Here is a 20,140-nt window from a genome sequence, read left to right on the forward strand (position 1 = left end):
ATTGACAGAAATTGAGATGGGACGCCATGTTGCGTTTGGAGAGCCACTGATGTGCCTAAACATTGAAACCCCCCACAAGTGACACCATTTTGGAAAGTAGACCCCCTAAGGAACTTATCTAGAGGTGTGGTGAGCACTTTGACCCACCAAGTGCTTCACAGAAGTTTATAATGCAGAACCGTAAAAATAAAAAATCATATTTTTTCACAAAAATTATATTTTTGCCCCCAATTTTTTATTTTTCCAAGGGTAAGAGAATAAATTGGACCTCAAAAGTTGTTGTGTGGATGTGTGGTGAGCACTTTGACCCACCAAGGGCTTCACAGAAGTTTATAATACAGAGCCATAAAAATAAAACAAAATTTTTTTCCCACAAAAATTATTTTTTAGCCCCCAGTTTTGTATTTTCCCTAGGGTAACAGGAGAAATTGGACCCCAAAAGTTGTTGTCCAATTTGTCCTGAGTACGCTGATACCTGATATGTGGGGGGGAACCACCGTTTGGGCGCATGGGAGGGCTCGGAAGGGAAGGAGCATCATTTGGAATGCAGACTTAGATGGATTGGTCTGCAGGCGTCACATTGCGTTTGCAGAGCCCCTAATGTACCTAAACAGTAGAAACCCCCCACAACTGACCCCATATTGGAAACTAGACCCCTCAATGAACTTATCTAGATGTGTTGTGAGAACTTTGAACCCCCAAGTGTTTCACTACAGTTTATAACGCAGAGCCGTGAAAATAAAAAATCTTTTTGTTTTCCCACAAAAATTATTTTTTAGCCCCCAGTTTTGTATTTTCCCAAGGGTAACAGGAGAAATTGGTCCACAAGTTGTTGTCCAATTTGTCCTGAGTACGCTGATACCCCATATGTGAGGGTAAACCCCTGTTTGGGCACACAGGAGAGCTCGGAAGGGAAGGAGCACTGTTTTACTTTTTCAACGCAGAATTGGCTGGAATTGAGATCGGACGCCATGTCGTGTTTGGAGAGACCCTGATGTGCCGAAACAGTGGAAACCCCCCAATTATAACTGAAACCCTAATCTAAACACACCCCTAACCCTAATTCCAACGGTAACCCTAACCACACCTCTAACCCTGACACACCCCTAACCCTAATCCCAACCCTATTCCCAACTGTAAATGTAATCTAAACCCTAACTTTAGCCCCAACCCTAACTGTAGCCCCAACCCTAACCCTAACCCTAGCCCTAACCCTAGCCCTAACCCTAGCCCTAATGGGAAAATGGAAATAAATACATTTTTTTTTATTTTTCCCTAACTAAGGGGGTGATGAAGGGGGGTTTGATTTACTTTTATAGCGAGTTTTTTAGCGGATTTTTATGATTGGCAGCCGTCACACACTGAAAGACCCTTTTTATTGCAAAAAATATTTTTTGCAATACCACATTTTGAGAGCTATAATTTTTCCATATTTTGGTCCACAGAGTCATGTGAGGTCTTGTTTTTTGTGGGACGAGTTGACGTTTTTATTGAAAACATTTTCGGGCACGTGACATTTTTTGATCGCTTTTTATTCCGATTTTTGTGAGGAAGAATGACCAAAAACCAGCTATTCATGAATTTCTATTGGGGGAGGCGTTTATACCGTTCCGCGTTTGGTAAAATTGATAAATCAGTTTTATTCTTCGGGTCAGTACGATTACAGCGATACCTCATTTATATCATTTTTTTATGGTTTGGCGCTTTTATACGATAAAAACTATTTTACAGAAAAAATAATTATTTTTGCATCGCTTTATTCTCAGGACTATAACTTTTTTATTTTTTTGCTGATGATGCTGTATGGCGGCTCGTTTTTTGCGGGACAATATGACGCTTTCAGCGGTACCATGGTTATTTATATCTGTCCTTTTGATCGCGTGTTATTCCACTTTTTGTTCGGCGGTATGATAATAAAGCGTTGTTTTTTGCCTCGTTTTTTTTTTTTTCTTACGGTGTTTACTGAAGGGGTTAACTAGTGGGACAGTTTTATAGGTCGGGTCGTTACGGACGCGGCGATACCAAATATGTGTACTTTTATTGTTTTTTTTTATTTAGATGAAGAAATGTATTTATGGGAATAATATTTTTTTTTTTTTTCATTATTTTGGAATATTTTTTTTTATTTTTTTTTACACATTTGGAAAATTTTTTTTTTACTTTTTTACTTTGTCCCGGGGGGGACATCACAGATCAGTGATCTGACAGTTTGCACAGCACTCTGTCAGATCACTGATCTGACATGCAGCGCTGCAGCCTTCACAGTGCCTGCTCTGAGCAGGCTCTGTGAAGCCACCTCCCTCCCTGCAGGACCCGGATCCGCGGCCATCTTGGATCCGGGGCTGGAGGAAGCAGGGAGGGAGGTGAGACCCTCGCAGCAACGCGATCACATCGCGTTGCTCCGGGGGTCTCAGGGAAGCCCGCAGGGAGCCCCCTCCCTGCGCGGTGCTTCCCTGCACCGCCGGCACATCGCGATCATCTTTGATCGCGGTGTTCCAGGGGTTAATGTGCCGGGGGCGGTCCGTGACCGCTCCTGGCACATAGTGCCGGATGTCAGCTGCGATAAGCAGCTGACACCCGGCCGCGATCGGCCGCGCTCCCCCCGTGAGCGCGGCCGATCGGCTATGACGTACTATCCCGTCCAGAGTCAGATAAGCCCAGGGCACCTCGACGGGATAGTACGTCTAAGGTCACAGAGGGGTTAAAATTGGATGAAGGGTTTAGGAGTTTCATATCCTTAACCTGTGCCACCCTGTTTTTAAAGGGACCAAAAGTAATTGGACAATTGACTCCAAGGCTATTTCATGGACAGGTGTGGGCAGTCCCTTTGTTATGTCATTCTCAATTAAGCAGATAAAAGACCTGGAGTTGATTTGAGGTGCGGTGCTTGCATTTGGAAGGTTTTGCTGTGAAGTGAACATGCGGTCAAAGAAGCTCTTTATGCAGGTGAAACAAGCCATCCTTAAGCTGCGAAAACAGAAAAAACCCATCCGAGATATTGCTACAATATTAGGAGTGGCAAAATCTACAGTTTGGTACATCCTGAGAAAGAAAGAAAGCACTGGTGAACTCATCAATGCAAAAAGACCTGGGCGCCCACGGAAGACAACAGTGGTGGATGATCACAGAATAATCTCCATGGTGCAGAGAAACCCCTTCACAACAGCCAACCAAGTGAACAACACTCTCCAGGAGGTAGGTGCATCAATATCCAAATCTACCATAAAGAGAAGACTGCATGAAAGTAACTACAGAGGGTTCACTGCATGGTGCAAGCCACTCATAAGAATCAAGAATAAAAAGGCTAGACTGGACTTTGCTAAAAAACATCTAAAAAAGCCAGCACAGTTCTGGAAGAACATTCTTTGGACAGATGAAACTAAGATCAACCTCTACCAGAATGATGGAAAGAGAAAAGTATGGCGAAGGCGTGGTACAGCTCATGATCCAAAGCATACCACATAATCTGTAAAACACGGCAGAGGCAGTGTGATGGCTTGGGCATGCATGGCTGCCAGTAGCACTGGGTCACTAGTATTTATTGATGATGTGACACAGGACAGAAGCAGCCGAATGAATTCTGAGGTATTAAGAGCCATACTGTGTGCTCAGATCCAGCGAAATGCAGCCAAACTGATTGGTAGTTGTTTCATACTACAGATGGACAATGACCCAAAACATAAAGCCAAAGCAACCCAGGAGTTTATTAAAGCAAATAAGTGGAATATTCTTGAATGGCCAAGTCAGTCACCAGATCTCAACCCAATTGAGCATGCATTTCACTTGTTAAAGACTAAACTTCAGACAGAAAGGCCCACAAACAAACAGCAACTGAAAACCACCGCAGTGAAGGCCTGGCAGAGCATCAAAAAGGAGGAAAAACAGTGTCTGGTGATGTCCATGAGTTCAACACTTCAGGCAGTCATTGCCAACAAAGTGTTTTCAACCCAAGTACTAAAAATTAACATTTTATTTAAAATTATTGAATCTGTCCAATTACTTTTGGTCCCTTTAAAAACAGGGTGGCACATGTTAAGGAGCTGAAACTCCTAAACCCTTCATCCAATTTTAATGTAGATACCCTCAAATGAAAGCTGAAGGTCTGAACTTCAACTGCATCTGAATTGTTTTGTTTAAAATTCATTGTGGTAATGTCTATAACCAAAATTAGAAAAATGTTGTCTCTGTCCAAATATATATGGACCTAACTGTAGGTAATTATTGGGGTAAATAATGTTTTGCTGTCACCCTAGTTGCTTCATGCCTTGACTAATCGGGGTCCTCTGCCCCCATCCCCACCACCAGTGACATGAGCAGATGCCATAACATAGTGGATTAATATCTGGGGTACTGGTGTTTCAGGTGAATTGCGTTCAAACGTAAAAATGAATTGTTCCCATAATAATTATATTGCCATGTTGATTGAGAGTATATGGCATTTATAGGGCACAGTGAGAGTGTGTGGAGCAAGGTGGTAGGAAAGTGTTTATCTTGTTTCCTTTTGCACGTAGAGCTCCTCAGACATGCTAACACAATGGAGCCGCTTTGCGGAGGGCAGGAGAGGCGATGAGCAGAGATTTGAGGCTGGAGAGAGGAAATTGTAAGATCCTAGAAGAGGGGCGTAGAATTCCCAGGACACAGTTCACTGGCTGTATTATCAGCAAGCCACGTTCAGATGTCTCACTGCGCGTCCGACAAGGGCATTCTGAAAAGCAAATAGGGGACCAGGCGAGCAAATTGATTTCTCAGGGGCTGCAAGTCTCCCCTCCCTTCTAGAAGAGCCAGGCACATGGCCGCCAATGGCTGGGAGCTGTCCAAGTGCTGAAGAGAGATAATGCCAGTGGTCCCTGGGGAATCTTATCACTCTGCACAGGGCCTGACTTTCAGAGTCAAGGTTCCTATGTTTCCATTGCTTCGGGGAGGAGACAGGTGTATTGTAGCCCAAACCCCACCATGGATGGGGTAATCGTCGGCCAAGGGAACTTAACTCTTTCATTAAAGATTGCTGCAAAGTAAATGACAATCTGCGAAATGAAGATGCCAAAGTCCCTTTTTGTTATTAGGGTTACTTCCCGCATGGAAACATTCACACCACATAATAACCTGTGGGAAAATAAAAGCTTTTGCACCACTTACATTGTTAAGTCTTGGAAGAGGTACAAGCTGCTTCTCCTCCCCCATTCCTAAATGTTATTCCTGCCAACCCCCTCCCACTCGCCTCTTCTTCATCCTCTGTTGATAAATGAGCGCACGCTGGTAGCAGTAATTCATATTTCATCTCGGTGACACCCGCTGATCATTGGTGTTAGTTAGGGAGGCTAATATTAAAGATGTCAACAGGAAGCTGCAACATGTGTACCGCGCTGACGAATACTGTGTCAGGGTGTTAACCTGTTAAGCACCACAGCTTTATGGCGAGGGAGTATTTTATAAGAAATATGTTTAGTGCGATGTTGGGTAGACTGCTGTACTTGGCACAGACCACTTACAATGGAAACTAATGCAACCTTTATATACATAATATTTATCATTTTCAGAAAAGTCAAAGATGGGTGAGATACTATTAAAGTGCCACAATGTATCAATTATCTGGACTTGTAGTAAATATTTACACATCTGCCCAACTTTGCGCACTTAAATTTTCAATAACTGTGGACTTTAGCATGAAGCCTTGTCCTGGTTGCATCTTCAAATTGTTATTTCTACAACTGTACATGTCAAGTAGACAGTGTTTTTTTTTTTTTATAATAAGTTGGATATTTTATTTTTTAAGAAAAAATATCTTATTAAAGTTAAGCGATTTTATAACCTGAACGTTCATTCTAGTCTTTATTTCCATGCATTCTAACACACGCCAGGGGGCCATATTTATTGAGCTTTTATTCAAGGGGCTGTGCGTTGTAACATTGTAGCCAATCAGACCTGGTCTTAATGGTCGTTTGTGTGATAATGACTCGAGTGTTTTGGGTGAGCTGTTTGCTCCTATAAGATTATGGCTATGATAGGGAGGAAGCATAAATAGGGCTGTACGTGTTACACATTTCCAGACTGTTAAAGGATTTTTAAGCATTGGTCCCCAGTCCTCCCATGTGGTCTGCCCCTTATGCCCTCTGCCCCTCCACATTCTGTAATTTAGTTTTTCGGTCCCTGTCGCCCTGAGCAGCACCTCCCGCCTGCTCCATGAATGATGTGCTAATCCATTCTCTGCCTCAGACAAGTGTATCGACCTGCTCTAAACAGACCGCAGGGCTCACACCGAAATGAAAAGCTCAGCTGCACTCATTCAATGGCAGATACAGCAGCTTTCCTCCCACCCCTCCATTGCTCTGCTCCCTCACCTTCTGTCATCATTCCTTCACCTTCTATCATCTCCGGTGCACCTCCTGTCACCACCCTTCACCTTCTCCCTATTCCTCTGTCTCCTACTTGTATTGTTGGCTCTCATCTTCTGTTACCTCTCCATGTATTGTATGGTAAGAGATTGGGCACTTTCCACTTGTTATTTTAGAACTTTTTCTTATTTTTGTGTCCATTCATAATTTTCTTTTTCTTCCTACTACACTCCACTTCTAGAGTCAGTTGAGACTCTGTCCAGATAACCATTTAAGAAATCTTTAATTTTTCCTCTTAAAACAAAAGGAGAGTTTATAATCCTTATATGCTAAAAAATATAAAGTTGTGGTCACTGGCGGACACAGACAGAAGAGACCCCTGTGCATGAACAATATATGGGTCATTGGAAGTCCAGTAGCTCCAAATAATGCACAATTCCACCTGTTTTGGAGCTGGAAGTGACCCCCTTACCCTGGTTGCATCATTGTCTGTCCCTGAGATGTGGTCCGGATTTCACATCTGTATGACATTTGTTTTTTTTGTCTACAAAAAGAGGAAAAAAACGCTTTTGCAATGTATTCCTGAAAAACCGATGCAATATGGATAATATCTGTAAGGTTTATGTCTCTTTTATGGCACACACGTTGCGTTCGCCTAGCGGTACTTGTATGCAGATAAGAACATTTTTCAGTGGACATTTTTTTATTTTTTTTATTTTTTTGGAGGGAGAGGATGAGAATAATTTTTAACAATGTATAATAGTCATCTACACCAAAATAAATTGTTGTACGAAGGAAGGGATATATGGCTTTCTTGCATCGCTCAATGAAGAAATTCAGAAACATCTGCATGACTAAATTATAAGTAATTAGTAATAATAAGTCCATAAAAAAACAAGAAAAAAGCTGAATGGCACTAAGAAACAGGTAAGTACTCACTGTTTGAGCAGTCTTAGCAGAGTCCAGTAGGATGAGCTGAGTCGACAACCCCACCAAATGGTAATCCACTGGAATAAGGCGTGCTTGCTTGAAAAAACATGAGTGGAAATCCAAACAGGAAGAAAATAGCAGCACCACACAAGTCTTCCAGTTAAAAAAAAAATAAAAATCCGTTGAAGCGTATACCACTCCATTAACCTAACCAGTTCGTCTTGCAATTATCCTGCCCTCTGTAACCATGTCCACAGCACGTTGTAATAATAACCATAGTACCACACATATTCCACAACACTTTACAGTTAGTCAGGGACATGAATAAACAATAAAGACAATGCAAAGCATCACATAGTCCAACAGTTACAGGAGGAGTGAGGGTCCTGCTCACAAGCTACCATCTATAAGGAAATGGGGATACAATAGGTTAAAAGTGCTGTCGTGTGGTCCAGCCATCATTATAATAAACAGGGGTTATGATTTAAATCCGCATGATGCAGTCATCAGCCAGGATCTAAGTACAGTCACCAAGTTCTACTGAGTGTAACATAGTAACATAATTAGCAAGGCTGGGAAAAGACATTTGTCCATCCAGTTCAGCCTATATTCCATCAGAATATATCCCCAGATCTATGTCCTTCTAAAGAATGCCCCCTTGTGACCATCACCTTCCTTGGTATAAACAGATCCTCAGAGAGTTATTTGTATTGTCCCCTTATATGCTTATACATGGTTATTAGGTCGCCCCTCAGTCGTCTTTTTTCTAGACTAAATAATACTAATTTTGCTAATCTCTCTGGGTATTGTAGTTCCCCCATCTCCTTTATTAATTTTGTTGCCCTCTTTTGTACTTGCTCTAGTTACATTATATCCTTCCTGAGCACTGGTTCCCAAAACTGTACACAGTACTCCATGTGCGGTTTAACCAGGGATTTGTACAGAGGCAGTATAATGCTCTCATCATGTGTATCTAGACCTCTTTTAATCCACCCCATGATCCTGTTTGCCTTGGCAGCTGCTGCCTGGCACTGGCTGCTCCAGGTAAGTTTATCATTAACTAGGATCCCCGAGTCCTTCTCTATGTCAGATTTACCCAGTGGTTTCCCGTTCATTGTGCAATGGTGATATTTATTCCTTCTTCCCATGTGTATAAACTTATGGTACATTTATCATGTTAAACCGCATCTGCCACCTTTCGGCCCAAGTTTACAACTTATCTAGATCCATCTGTAGCTGAATACTATCTTCTCTTCTATTGACTGCTTTACATAGTTTTGTATCATCTGCAAATATCGATATTTTACTGGGTAAACCTTGTACCAGATTGTTAATAAATATGTTGAAGAGAACAGGTCCCAATACCGACCCCTGCGGTACCCCACTGGTCACAGCGACCCAGTTAGAGACTATACCATTTATAACCACCCTCTGCTTTCTATCACTAAGCCAGTTACTTACCCAATTACACACATTTTCCCCCAGACCCAGCATTCTCATTTTGTATACCATGCTCATGTGGCACGGTATCAAACACTTTGGAAAAAATCAAGATATACCACGTCCAATGACTCACCTTGCTCCAGTCTATAGCTTACCTCTTCATAAAAACTGATTAGATTGGTTTGACAGGAGTGATTCCTCATAAACCCATGCTGATATGGAGATAAACAGTTATTCTTATTGAGATAATCCAGAACAACATCCCTCAGAAACCCTTCAAATATTTTACAAATAATAGAGGTTAGACCTACTGGCCTATAATTTCCAGGTTCACTTTTAGAGCCCTTTTTGAATATTGGCACCACATTTGCTATGTGTCAGTCCTGTGGAACAGTCTCTTTCGCTATAGAGTCCCTAAATATAAGAAATAGTGGCTTGTCTATTACATTACTTAGTTCTCTTAGTACTCGTGGGTGTATGCCATCTGGACACGGAGATTTATCTATTTTAAACTTATTTAGCCGATTTCAAACTCTTCTTAGCTAGATTGGTGACCCTTAATATAGGGTTTTCTTTGTCTCTCGGCATTTCACCTAGCATATTATTTTCCACTGTGAATACGATGGAGAAGAAGGTGTGTAATATATTAGCTTTTTCCTCGTCATCTACAATCATTCTGGGTGCATGGAGGATGTGAAGACAGATGAATAGGAGGGACCAAATTCTGGGGAAAATTTAGAAAGAGAGAACAGGGAAGAGCTAGATTAGTGAAGTGAGGCGATAGTCCTGTCTAAAGAAATGTGTTTAAAATGTGGGGGCTAGATATTAATTGGATCATCCAGGGTAGTGCATTAAAGGGAACTGGCGCAGCACGAGAGAAGTCTTGAAGATGGAAAATGTTAGTCTTGGATCAGTTGCAGAGTGGAACGCATGAGTAGGGTGATAGACAGAGATGAGGGAGGAAATGTAGGGTGGTGCAGAAGGATGAAGAGCTTTGTGGGGGGGAAAGATCAGTTTCATGGGTAACCAGTACTGATGAGCGAGTGTACTCGTTGCTCGGGTTTTCACGAGCACACATGGTTGATCAGCAAGTATTTGTTAGTGTTCGGAGATTAAGTTTTTATCGCCTCAGCTGAATGATTTACAGCTACTACCCAGGCTGAGTACATGTGGGGTTGCCTGGTTGCTAGGGAATCCCCACATGTAATCAAGCAGGCTAGTAGCTGTAAATCATTGAGCTGTGGCAATGAAAACTAAATCTCCAAACACTAACAAATACTCGGAGATCACCCGAGGGTGCTTCGGAAAACCCGAGCAACGAGTACACTCACTCATCACTAGTAACCAGTGCAATGACTGGTACAAGGTGGAGGCATCGTTGCAGCAGCTGGGCAAAAATACCTCCCTGGCTGCTGCATTCAGGACAGGTTGGAGAGGAGAAGGTCTGGTAAGAGAGAGACCGATCAAAAGATAGTTTCAGTAGTCCAGACAAGAATGAATCAGAGCGACAGTAAGAATTGTTGCAGTTTCAAAGACTAAATGGATTTGTATAACTTCTTTCCTGATGGGCACCCACATGGTAAACAATGTGCCCATCTATTATTTGGGTTCTTTACACTAGTTTCTGTAACCATATACCCATGAAAAGTTAATTATTCACTCTGATTCCAGTTATTCTCTTTTTTTTTTTTTTACCATCTCTTGTCACCAACCTATGATTTTGGATCACTTATGTTTCCACGTTAGACATTCTCAATACTGTCCTATGGTCGCTCAGCGATGTCTCATTAGAGTCGCATGTATGCACCTAGATATTTCTGTGCAAATTCTTTCTGTTAACTTGAAGACCCTTTGACCTGTTAAAAGTATCATTTTCTGGTGCTATTTGATTGCAATGGTCTGGTTATTACTATTGATTTGTGCACCACCATCATTTTCTGTGATGCTGTAAATCACAAAATTAAATGTATATTTTCAAAGATTGGTCTATATATAGCAGAAATAGTAATGCCCTGAACCGAAGCCTGGCCGGCTATCAGTGTAACTGATAAGCTATAAGGTGTGCCGGCCTCAGCCCCTGTGCGGGGAATACTCAGCCCTGATATTTGTTTGTGTAAATGGAATGAATGATACTCCGCGCGGCCTGTGCCAGATGGGTAATAAAGATTCAAGCCGAGAATATTATACCCAGCTCAGCATGTGAAAACAAACAGTGAGACTGCCAGCCAGAGACAGCTCTGTACACACATATATCATCCATCGTAGCACGCCGTACACTACATCTGCCATATGGGGAAGCATTTTACTATAGATTTATGCCTGAACATATACTTTTACATATACAACAGTACACATTAATGTAGCACTATTAACATATTGCTCTGCTACAGTGTATTGTTAGCTGCCTGAGTCATTCTGTGAAAATTACTAGTAAGGAAACTCTTTTTTTTCATCTTTAGGGAAAAAAATGTAAAAAAAAAAAAAAAAAAATTTATATATAGATCATGCAGTTAATAGTTTTGTTACACCAGCTATTAGATGCCCTTAGGCCTCTTTACATGGAGGCGTCATCTATCTATCTAACTCTCTATCATCTAATTATCTGTCTATCTAACTATCATCTATTTATCTATCTAGCATTGTATCTACCGTATTTTCTGTCTATTACCTATCCATCAATCATCTATCTATTATCTGTCTATTATCTATCTATCATTCTATCTATGTATCACGCTATCTATTATCTATCACTATCTATATGTAGATAGATAAATGGATAGATTTGGCGCTGACATTGATAAGAGCATCTATTAAATTGTGTCGTAAAACTAACTTTTTTAAGTATCCTTTTTTTTTTATGCCACTACAAACTTTTCTTCAGGGGTCTTTAAAAGAGTCCACTGTGGATTTTGTCGATGTCTTCCTTTCTGTTGATTGCCCGAGAAGGATTGCGTAGCTCCTGCATGTTTTAGTAGGTCACTCAGTGGGTACAACGGCAGAATTCGGTGCCTATAAGGCTCCATATATATTTAAAAAAGGGCAGAAGCCGTCGATTTTGACAAAACTACCGTAATTAAAGTGTTGTCATACAGCAAGTCAATGGCAAATCTGATATCAATGGCCCTTCCTTTTCTCTGCCAGGAAATGAGTGGTCCACAGAGTTGTCTGGTAGCATCTTTCTCCCCTTTATCTCTGTCAGCCAAATGGAGAAAGAATGTATGAAGGAAGAAGTCAAGAAAGTATTCATTCAACTGCAGTCTACAATGTATAGGCACCTATATATGTATTAATCTAGCTACTTATCGTCTTCATTTAAGGGCACTTGTCAGCTTAGAATTTAGCGAGCCACAGAACACACTGAACTTTCCTCTGCACCGTCCACATCTCGACTGGCATGGAAAACCACACAGCTGGCATAAGCTTGTGGTTGCATGATTTCACAGACCTGGCAGTGTATTAATCAGAGTTCAGTTTATCAGGGGTTAACTTGACTGGAGGCTCAGCAACAGCTTAAATGAGTTTGTTTTGTTTGATTGGTTCTTGTTAACTCTCCTCATGAACAGGTCTGATATGATTGGGCCAGAGAAAGGGCACTAGAATGTAAACTATAAATAGGTACTGTGACTGGTCAAAAGTGCACCATGACTTTAGAGACACACTGTAGAGGGGTGGTTATACTGCTTTCCATTCAAGTCTACGGGACTTATGGAAAGAGCGGATCCAAAAGTTACTTGTCCTGGTGCGGATCCACTATCTACTGGATAAAAAAATCTTGACGGTAGTTTAATAAATCTGTTTTTGTTATTCCTGAAACTTTTGCAGTCAAGTTGAATACAAGTTTAGAATCCATATGTACAAAAGCACTATTTAGTACATACAAGAGAGGAAAGAGCCACAAAGCAGAACTAACAGCAAAATTGATATTTGTCTAAAGCTCCAGACTTTGAAAGATTTGGATCATTTTAGGGTCCAGCTAGAGAGGCTAATAATTGGGAAATGATCATCAGCCTGTCTAATCGGGTTAGTAAGCGTTGCTTGTTCGTCGGGTGAGATGATTTTATTAAAACAAGCTTAAAAATCTTTGTTATTGGCAGCACATTGTTATCGGCAGCACATGTGCTGCCAATGACCTGTTATTCGAAGTGCACAGAACGATTGTATTAACGATCGTTCTGTGCACATAGAAGTGGCGTCTGGATGTCTGAAAGGCTACATGCAAGACAGCAGTCCTTTCATGGCCTTATCAGTGGCTCTTCAACCGCCGCGGTCTGCATTTCTAAATGGGCCTTTACGCAGGTCACATATGCTAGAATATATTGACACTTCTGTGATAACAAAAGGCACACATTCTCTTAAATGAATCATGTACCAACACAACAATAGAGATAATTGCTGCTAATAAAACTATAAACTGTTGTTACAAGGATGGTTTGCAACTGTTCCCACTATATGGGGCTTCCAATCTCTCCCAGTTTCCTGCCGAACAACGGAATTTATATTCCGACAAAATGAACAGATGTAAAAAGTTGTAATTCAATGATTATGTTGCTATCTTTGTCTCTTTTTGAGGAATTAGGTATTGCACTCGTGGGAAGTCACATTTTATGCCTTGTTGGGATAATGAATATTATGGTAATATGCAGAGAATGTGAATTTTGGAAAGTTAGGAGCGGGAGGAGGCAGCTAGCAGGTCCCCTGTGCATGGTAATAAATAGGAAGTAAATTTGTCATTATAGCCTGAATCTGCGTGTGCTGGGGGGTGTTCAAGGCACCAGATTTAATTAAATCCTTTTTTAATATACGACATCTAAACTGCATAATTCCCCTGTACTGCAAAACGGAGAGCAATATTAAGACAAACAGTCAGCGCGGATTACTAAACGTCTGCGGGAAGAGAGTCAATAGATGCAGCCTACAGAGGCTCCGCCAGCATCCCGCAGCAGTTTAACCCCTGCACAGCGGAGGATCAGCGTTGTCGGATTACTCTGCATGTTCTCCATCCATGCCGTTATTATGCGTGAATACGATAATCTGGTACTAAAAAATGTCAAATCTGATATGAAATAACAGCCTCACCTGAGTTACGAGTTTGGACCACAACCAAACATCGCTCATTCACCAGTATACATTTATTTTTGGCCAGTTGTCACTATCTACTTACGTTTTGGGACTTGTCACCTTTTGCCAATATTTGTATTTTACTTCTAATACAGCAGAACATGTCATCTCTTCTTAAGGGCCACATATACTTTTGTATTTGTGGCAATATAGAGCTTAATTTGAGAGAAGGGGTGTAAGGTGACTGTCACTGAGCGTTAAATCCCCTTGTCATAGGCAGGTCCTCTCATATGTCACTGTCCATCCTGGGTGAAGGATGGCTAGTGCCATCCTCTGACATCCCGTGATGGCTTTGTCCGAGTTCCAAGTTCCGTCCCTCTCAGGTATAAATCATCTCTCCAACAAGAGGTTTCTAATGAAAGCGCACTTCTGAAATATGCATGTTTCCTTTTGGTTGCGTTCCAAGCCTTTTCCTCCTGACACCTCAGTGAGGAGGAGGAGGAGATTCTGGCTCCTGTTAAAGAAAGTAGCCACCGAAGTGGAAGATCTACAACGAGATAACATTTTACAACTTTGTGACCTTGAAGACGTCTTCCATAATCATTTTTTACGCCTTTACATCTATTCCATTTTTTTATATATATATTTTGACGGTAAAGCTATATATTGTTTGTTATCTCTTTGATTGATCTTTTTGCTATTCCTTCCTCTTACATCTTCTTTTCCTGTCTCCTGCAAGCTTGCCCTGGCCTTTTCTATTCTACAGACCATAAAAACAAAACCTCTATATTAAACATGCGGATAATGGCGAGCTACATAGGAACTGATGAATTTTACCGTTAGACTAAAATTGCCGTTTCCTATAAACCGATGCCACGTGGAAGCTTCTCCATATAAAACGGATAGATTGGATACTTCATTGCGCTGTATGTTTATACGTAACCTGTGTTTTAATCTATCAATTTCCAAACCTGTCTAGCAGATGAAGGAATATTCCTTCAATTATTCCATTACCGGTTGCTAAGCAACCCCTGTATCCGTTACCAATCGGCAGAGGGTACTTTGATCACGTGTTCTTTGTGATTTCTCCTTTGCCATTAATTGCCTGTTTAAAGAAATAAAAGAACAATCTTGATTGTATTTCCTGTTTGCCTTTTGTCCACGGATTTTTTTATTCTTTATTATCTGTTCAAGAGAAAATATTACAGCCCTGACGGGAAAAAAAAAGCTTCAGGTCTAGAAAAATGTGAATCTTGATGACATTGTCTACAAGATAGGATTGGCGTTGCTAAGAAAGAAGAGGTTGACGCTGCCACCGTTCACTAATCACGCGTTGGCAATAATGGCAGATATTTCCATTTTCTATAGATGGACGACTAACCCAGTAGCGTTGTACAGACTGGTTCCCTTGTTACAGACAAGATTAGAAAAGGTTGACCAGCTTTAAGACTAGCACTGTAATTAAAGGCAGAAGCAAAGAAGGATCATACGAACGTCGTGAGTAGAGCAAGGTCATAGCTGCGGCTAATCGTTTCTTGTGCTCTCATCATGGCTGATTTTTAAAAATGGAGCATGAGGTTAAATATTCCCACAAGATGTTATTTTTTTATGCTGTATTAAGCAGAGCAATATATAAAAGGTGAAGAGGAGAGTCAGGTGGGATGAAGCCCTTAATCTGTTGTCTAAGCCCCCGCTTGCAGTGGGATTCACTCTCTGGTGTCTGCGCGTTTCAGAAGCCTCCGTCCTTGTCTGTGTCAGCGACCTCGATAAAAAAAAAAAATTCCCAACTCTTCTCCGCCAGGAAAAAGGCCCTGGAATTCATGCAAATCACATTAATTCTGGCATCTCCCTAGTGAGCCCGCTATAAACTGCAGCCTAATTAAATATTTTTTAACGATGTGAGTAATTTTTGCCACGGGGCGGATTCAGGGGGAAATTTAATATGAGATCACAAAAGCTGTTCCCAGCGTTGATTCTGTAAATTAATAACTACGAGCCAAGTGGAGAAACATACAGAGCGAATAATAGGATAGTGGAGAAGTGAAAGGACCGTCATTCTGATTTCTTAATATACCAGACATTTCTTACCATGTGTGCTCATGTGAACAGTCTCTATGTTTTCTTTGGGTGTCACTATAGTTAATCTTCAGTGCCAATATAAAAAAAAGCTTTAATCAATGCATCTGATATGTAAGGGTGCTTTCTCATTGCGTCCTGTGTCCCTGTTGGAGCATACATCCAAAATACCCCGCAAAACGGGATGCATGCGCCCACAGTGCCATAAACTATAATGGTGACAGGAGTGTATGCTTACAGGAGGCGGACACTGAGACGTAGTAGACTGCATCTGATTGTCCTCCTCCTGTAGGCATAAACTCCCAAAAACAGTGCACGACAGAGAGCTCGTTCGCTCTGCCATCACCATTGCAGTCTATGGCCCTGTTGGTGCATGCGTCATTAGCATCAGATATCGGATATATGCCACAATGAGAGCACAGAACACAGTGTGAAAGCACCCTAACCTATAGACCATATATAACCTATCCAGGTATATTCCACTGACAGTAATATAAGAAAGCCTGTGGATACAGCTCATCCATCAAATATAGGTCTGTTGTTCAATCTGGTCCCTGGGCAATCCACTCTGCTGAGCTTGTGAAGTATCAAGCGATTTTGTTCGAAGTAATGGAATTATTTTTTTTTAAATCCAGCAAAGCGATTTAAAAGTAAAAATTCTGTCTTATGACTTCATAAAAAAATAGTAAAAAACCTCAGATGGAAACAAAATGAGCAAATACCTTGCTGTAAGTAAGTAAAATGTAATAGTACATATAAATAAGATAGGGTACTTCATAAACACTGTTTTTGATCCCAAAAATTGTAAAAGTAATCTCACCATGTCAAGGCGTACCCAAATCGGGACGGTTCCATATTGTCTCTAATATTAAATCCTTAACGTGTCAAAAATCACCTCAATGTGAATAAGGGCAGAACAGGACTGAGACCTGACTGTGGACACCCAGCCACAGGAAACTATATAAATGCAATACCCAGCTCAAAGAAAAGGGTGTCTAAGCACTTGTTTGTACTGTGCACAAAAATCTACATGTTGCTTGCATACCAACTTATACTCCGTCTCATTTTTCTTGTTTTTTCATTAGAATAGCGCGTTTCGAGTCTAGCTGACTCTCAGTAGATATCTACAATTAAGAGTTGAGATTCAAAACGCGTCAGTAATTTTGAATGATTTTAATTAAGCCACAATAAAGAATTTTTGCTTTCAATTCTCTTTGCTGGATTGAAAACCCTTTTTTTTCAGTATCCCAAACAGTACTATACATTGGATATTCTGACAGGGGTATAATTCGCTAGGTGCTAAGGTTTTAATCGCACTTGGGCCACATTAGTGGACTCATTATTGTAACTTGCATTGGATTGTAATATAACTAACGAATTTCAAATTTGTCTTCTGTGTTTTGTTATGTCTTATATAACTAGGCTTTATCCAAAATTATGTAAATATAGACATAGTCTGCAAAATTAATCTAGTTTCGCAATTTTAGACTTTCAACAAAGCTACCACTATGAGCTACACTTGCATCATATAAGTGAAGTAGCTGAAGGATGCCTTACATACAGTACATCTGACGGAGAACTCATTTTCATTTATAAAAAATTTACATTTTCAATAGTAATTTTTCAAAATGTAATTAATTTTGTAAAATATTTCATTATTCTTTGCAGGTGGAGTTGACAGGGAGCAGTATGTTTGACTATGTTCACCCAGGGGACCACGTGGAGACGGCAGAGCAACTTGGCATGAAACTTCCCCCAGGACGTGGACTTCTCTCACAGAGTGCCAACGATGATGGAGCTAGCTCAGCTTCGTCATCCTCACAGTCTGAGACCCCAGAGCCAGGTGAGTTTACTAATGGTTACAAACATGAAGCGGATCGGTGCTCATTTTTGACAGATTACTTTCCCATATAGATGGGTCTAAAAGCAATTTTGGCCGATATAAGATACGGCCATCACTTTTCAGGGCTTTTATACAGCATTCTATAATGTTGTATATAAGCCCAAAACCCTACCTGAAAGAACTAAAAAATAAGTTTTATTATATTCACCTGCGAGGCGGTTCGGTCCGATGGGTGTCGCTGGTCTTGATCCGGCGCCTTCCATCTTCTTATGATCGCCGCCCTCCTTCTTGCTTCTTGTGGATGACTCATCCCTGAATCATCCACACAGGCTCTCCAGCATCGCGCTCCTGGGAAGACCAAATAAGTGCAGTGCGCAGGTGCCGGGGCTCTTTGACCTTTTCTGGCACCTGCACACAACAGTACTTTGCTCTGCCCTCAACAGGGCAGAGAAGTACACCTGCACAGGAGCGCAATGTCGGGGAGCCTGTGTGGATGATGCAGAGTCGCATCATCCACAAGAAGCAAGCAGGAAGGGGGTGATAATAAGAAGATGGAAGGTGCCAGACAAGACCAGCGACACTCATCGGACCGGACCGCACCACAGGTGAGCATAATAAAAGTTATTTTTCAGTTCTTCCAGGTAGGGTTGGGGGCTTATATACAGCATTATAGAATTCTGTCCAGTATATCAGCCCTGAAAGGTGATGGCCGCATCTTATATCGGCCAAAACTGCTGACAGGTTCCCTTTTAAGGCCGTAGATTCATTTTGTCAGATGCTGACTGCGCTACAGTCAAAAAGTTTGCAAGATTTTTAGTTTTGTGGCCGAAGTATTTTGGGATTTATCATTTAACACTCAGGTCAAGTTTCATATCTGAAAGCGAGTTAATTAAAAAAAAGCACACCAGCCAAAACATGTTTTATGCCTAGTGCAGGGGCCTGATAGGGTGGAGCATTGCAAGGATTCTTACTTACTTTGGCTACATTCCCACTATGAGTTTTGGGTGAGTTTTTTTTTTCTCGAAAAAATGCAAGTAATCTATTTTACTTCATGGGTGAAGAAAATCTGCAACATCAAAAACTCGACAAAACTAATTGTGGGAATGTGGATTTGGGTGGTCTTTAAAGCCTGATGTCATGCAACCCCTCTTAGATCCCCCACTGGGCATCAGTTGTGTAAAGTGGTGCATGATTGGGAACCTAGGGATAGGTGAAAAGGGGGGACAATTTGTGTCAATCCCACCGCAGGGTCTCATCATGTTAGTTTTTATAGCGAGTGCCTCGATTTTACCAGTACTACTATTGTACAAGTCTTTAAATGGCCAACGGAATTTTGTAAGATAAGACGCAGACATTTCCATGAAATACTCTAAATAAGCTTAGAGCTCATTGCTTCCATCCCAGAAAATGGTAACGGAAGGTGGGAATCAGCTATAGCCTTGTGCTCCCCCTCTCCTTCATTGTGCTCTGACGATAATTCAAGCATTAGGGGAAAATCCATTTATAAATTAAACAAAATGACTTGATATCCATCGTTCCCCAGTTCATCACGCTGTTCAAACAGCCACGAGATTGGCGTCTTGTCCCTGGCCTTCCGAGAGCCTTAGTAATTAGATCTGTGACGGATTTATCCTTTACTGATTGAAGCTTTAAATTAATTGAAGTTCCACGTTTGTGGTTTTCTGTGCTTTTTTTTTCTTCTTTTTCATTGCTAGTTTTTTTTGTTTTTTTTTGCCTCCTGCTTATTCTTTTTGGATCAGCCTCTCGAGGAATGCTGGAAACCTCTTATTTTTCTTGTTGTTCACTATGCATGTGAGCACAAAAGGGACAGTGTTTTGGAATTGAGAGGGGCCTCTGAGCTTCTGTTTGTTAAGCTCCTTTACAAGTTGAGGTATCCTTCTTTCAGGCAAAAAAAAAACCCCACCCATCTCTTGCTACATGCTCTTTGCTAGTCATGGGACTAATCCAGAATGTATAGTATTGTTGTCGGCATATCTAACTAATATGAATACAAATCTTCAGGACTGTAATTCCGAGTATGTTTGGATGGAGTAAAATGACTTTCCAGAAATAGTTACAATATCGGAGAGACTTGGAATGTTTTCCCGAAGTGTAATGCTTATACAAACAGTATTACAGCACTATTTAATAATGTAGGTGGCGGTTTGTATGTTCTTTGGGAGACTACACTCACTCTTTGCAGCGCAACAGTTTGCATACTGCTGTATTCATATCTCAGCATGTATATAAAGTCATAGCTGTTAATAATTTGTTACATTAAGACTAGACTATACTTACTGTTCCAAAATCTGCGTTGTTATGTGAAAAGTACTGCATAGCACTAATATGACATTTCGACCTTCGCATTTCATACTCCAGTCTAGAACAAAAGCCTGGATGTATGAAATGAAAAGGAAATATTTGCCTGCCATTAGCTTTTGTAAAGTTGTGATAGAAC

At 41.0% G+C, this 20,140-nt stretch overlaps 1 protein-coding gene across 5 annotated transcripts in view; it reads left to right on the plus strand.

The window, feature by feature from the left end:
* NPAS3 (neuronal PAS domain protein 3) overlaps positions 1 to 20,140 on the plus strand; it is a 628,831-nt gene that overhangs the window by 502,285 nt on the left and 106,406 nt on the right. For all 5 annotated transcript variants that reach the window (XM_069730521.1, XM_069730552.1, XM_069730532.1 and 2 more), the window contains one exon: positions 17,508 to 17,682. In XM_069730521.1, the coding sequence (XP_069586622.1) occupies positions 17,508 to 17,682 (175 nt within the window). The remainder of the gene's footprint in view (positions 1 to 17,507; positions 17,683 to 20,140) is intronic.

Source organism: Ranitomeya imitator, chromosome 1 (genome assembly GCF_032444005.1).
Source record: "Ranitomeya imitator isolate aRanImi1 chromosome 1, aRanImi1.pri, whole genome shotgun sequence".
In the NCBI taxonomy this organism is placed as follows: domain Eukaryota; kingdom Metazoa; phylum Chordata; class Amphibia; order Anura; family Dendrobatidae; genus Ranitomeya; species Ranitomeya imitator.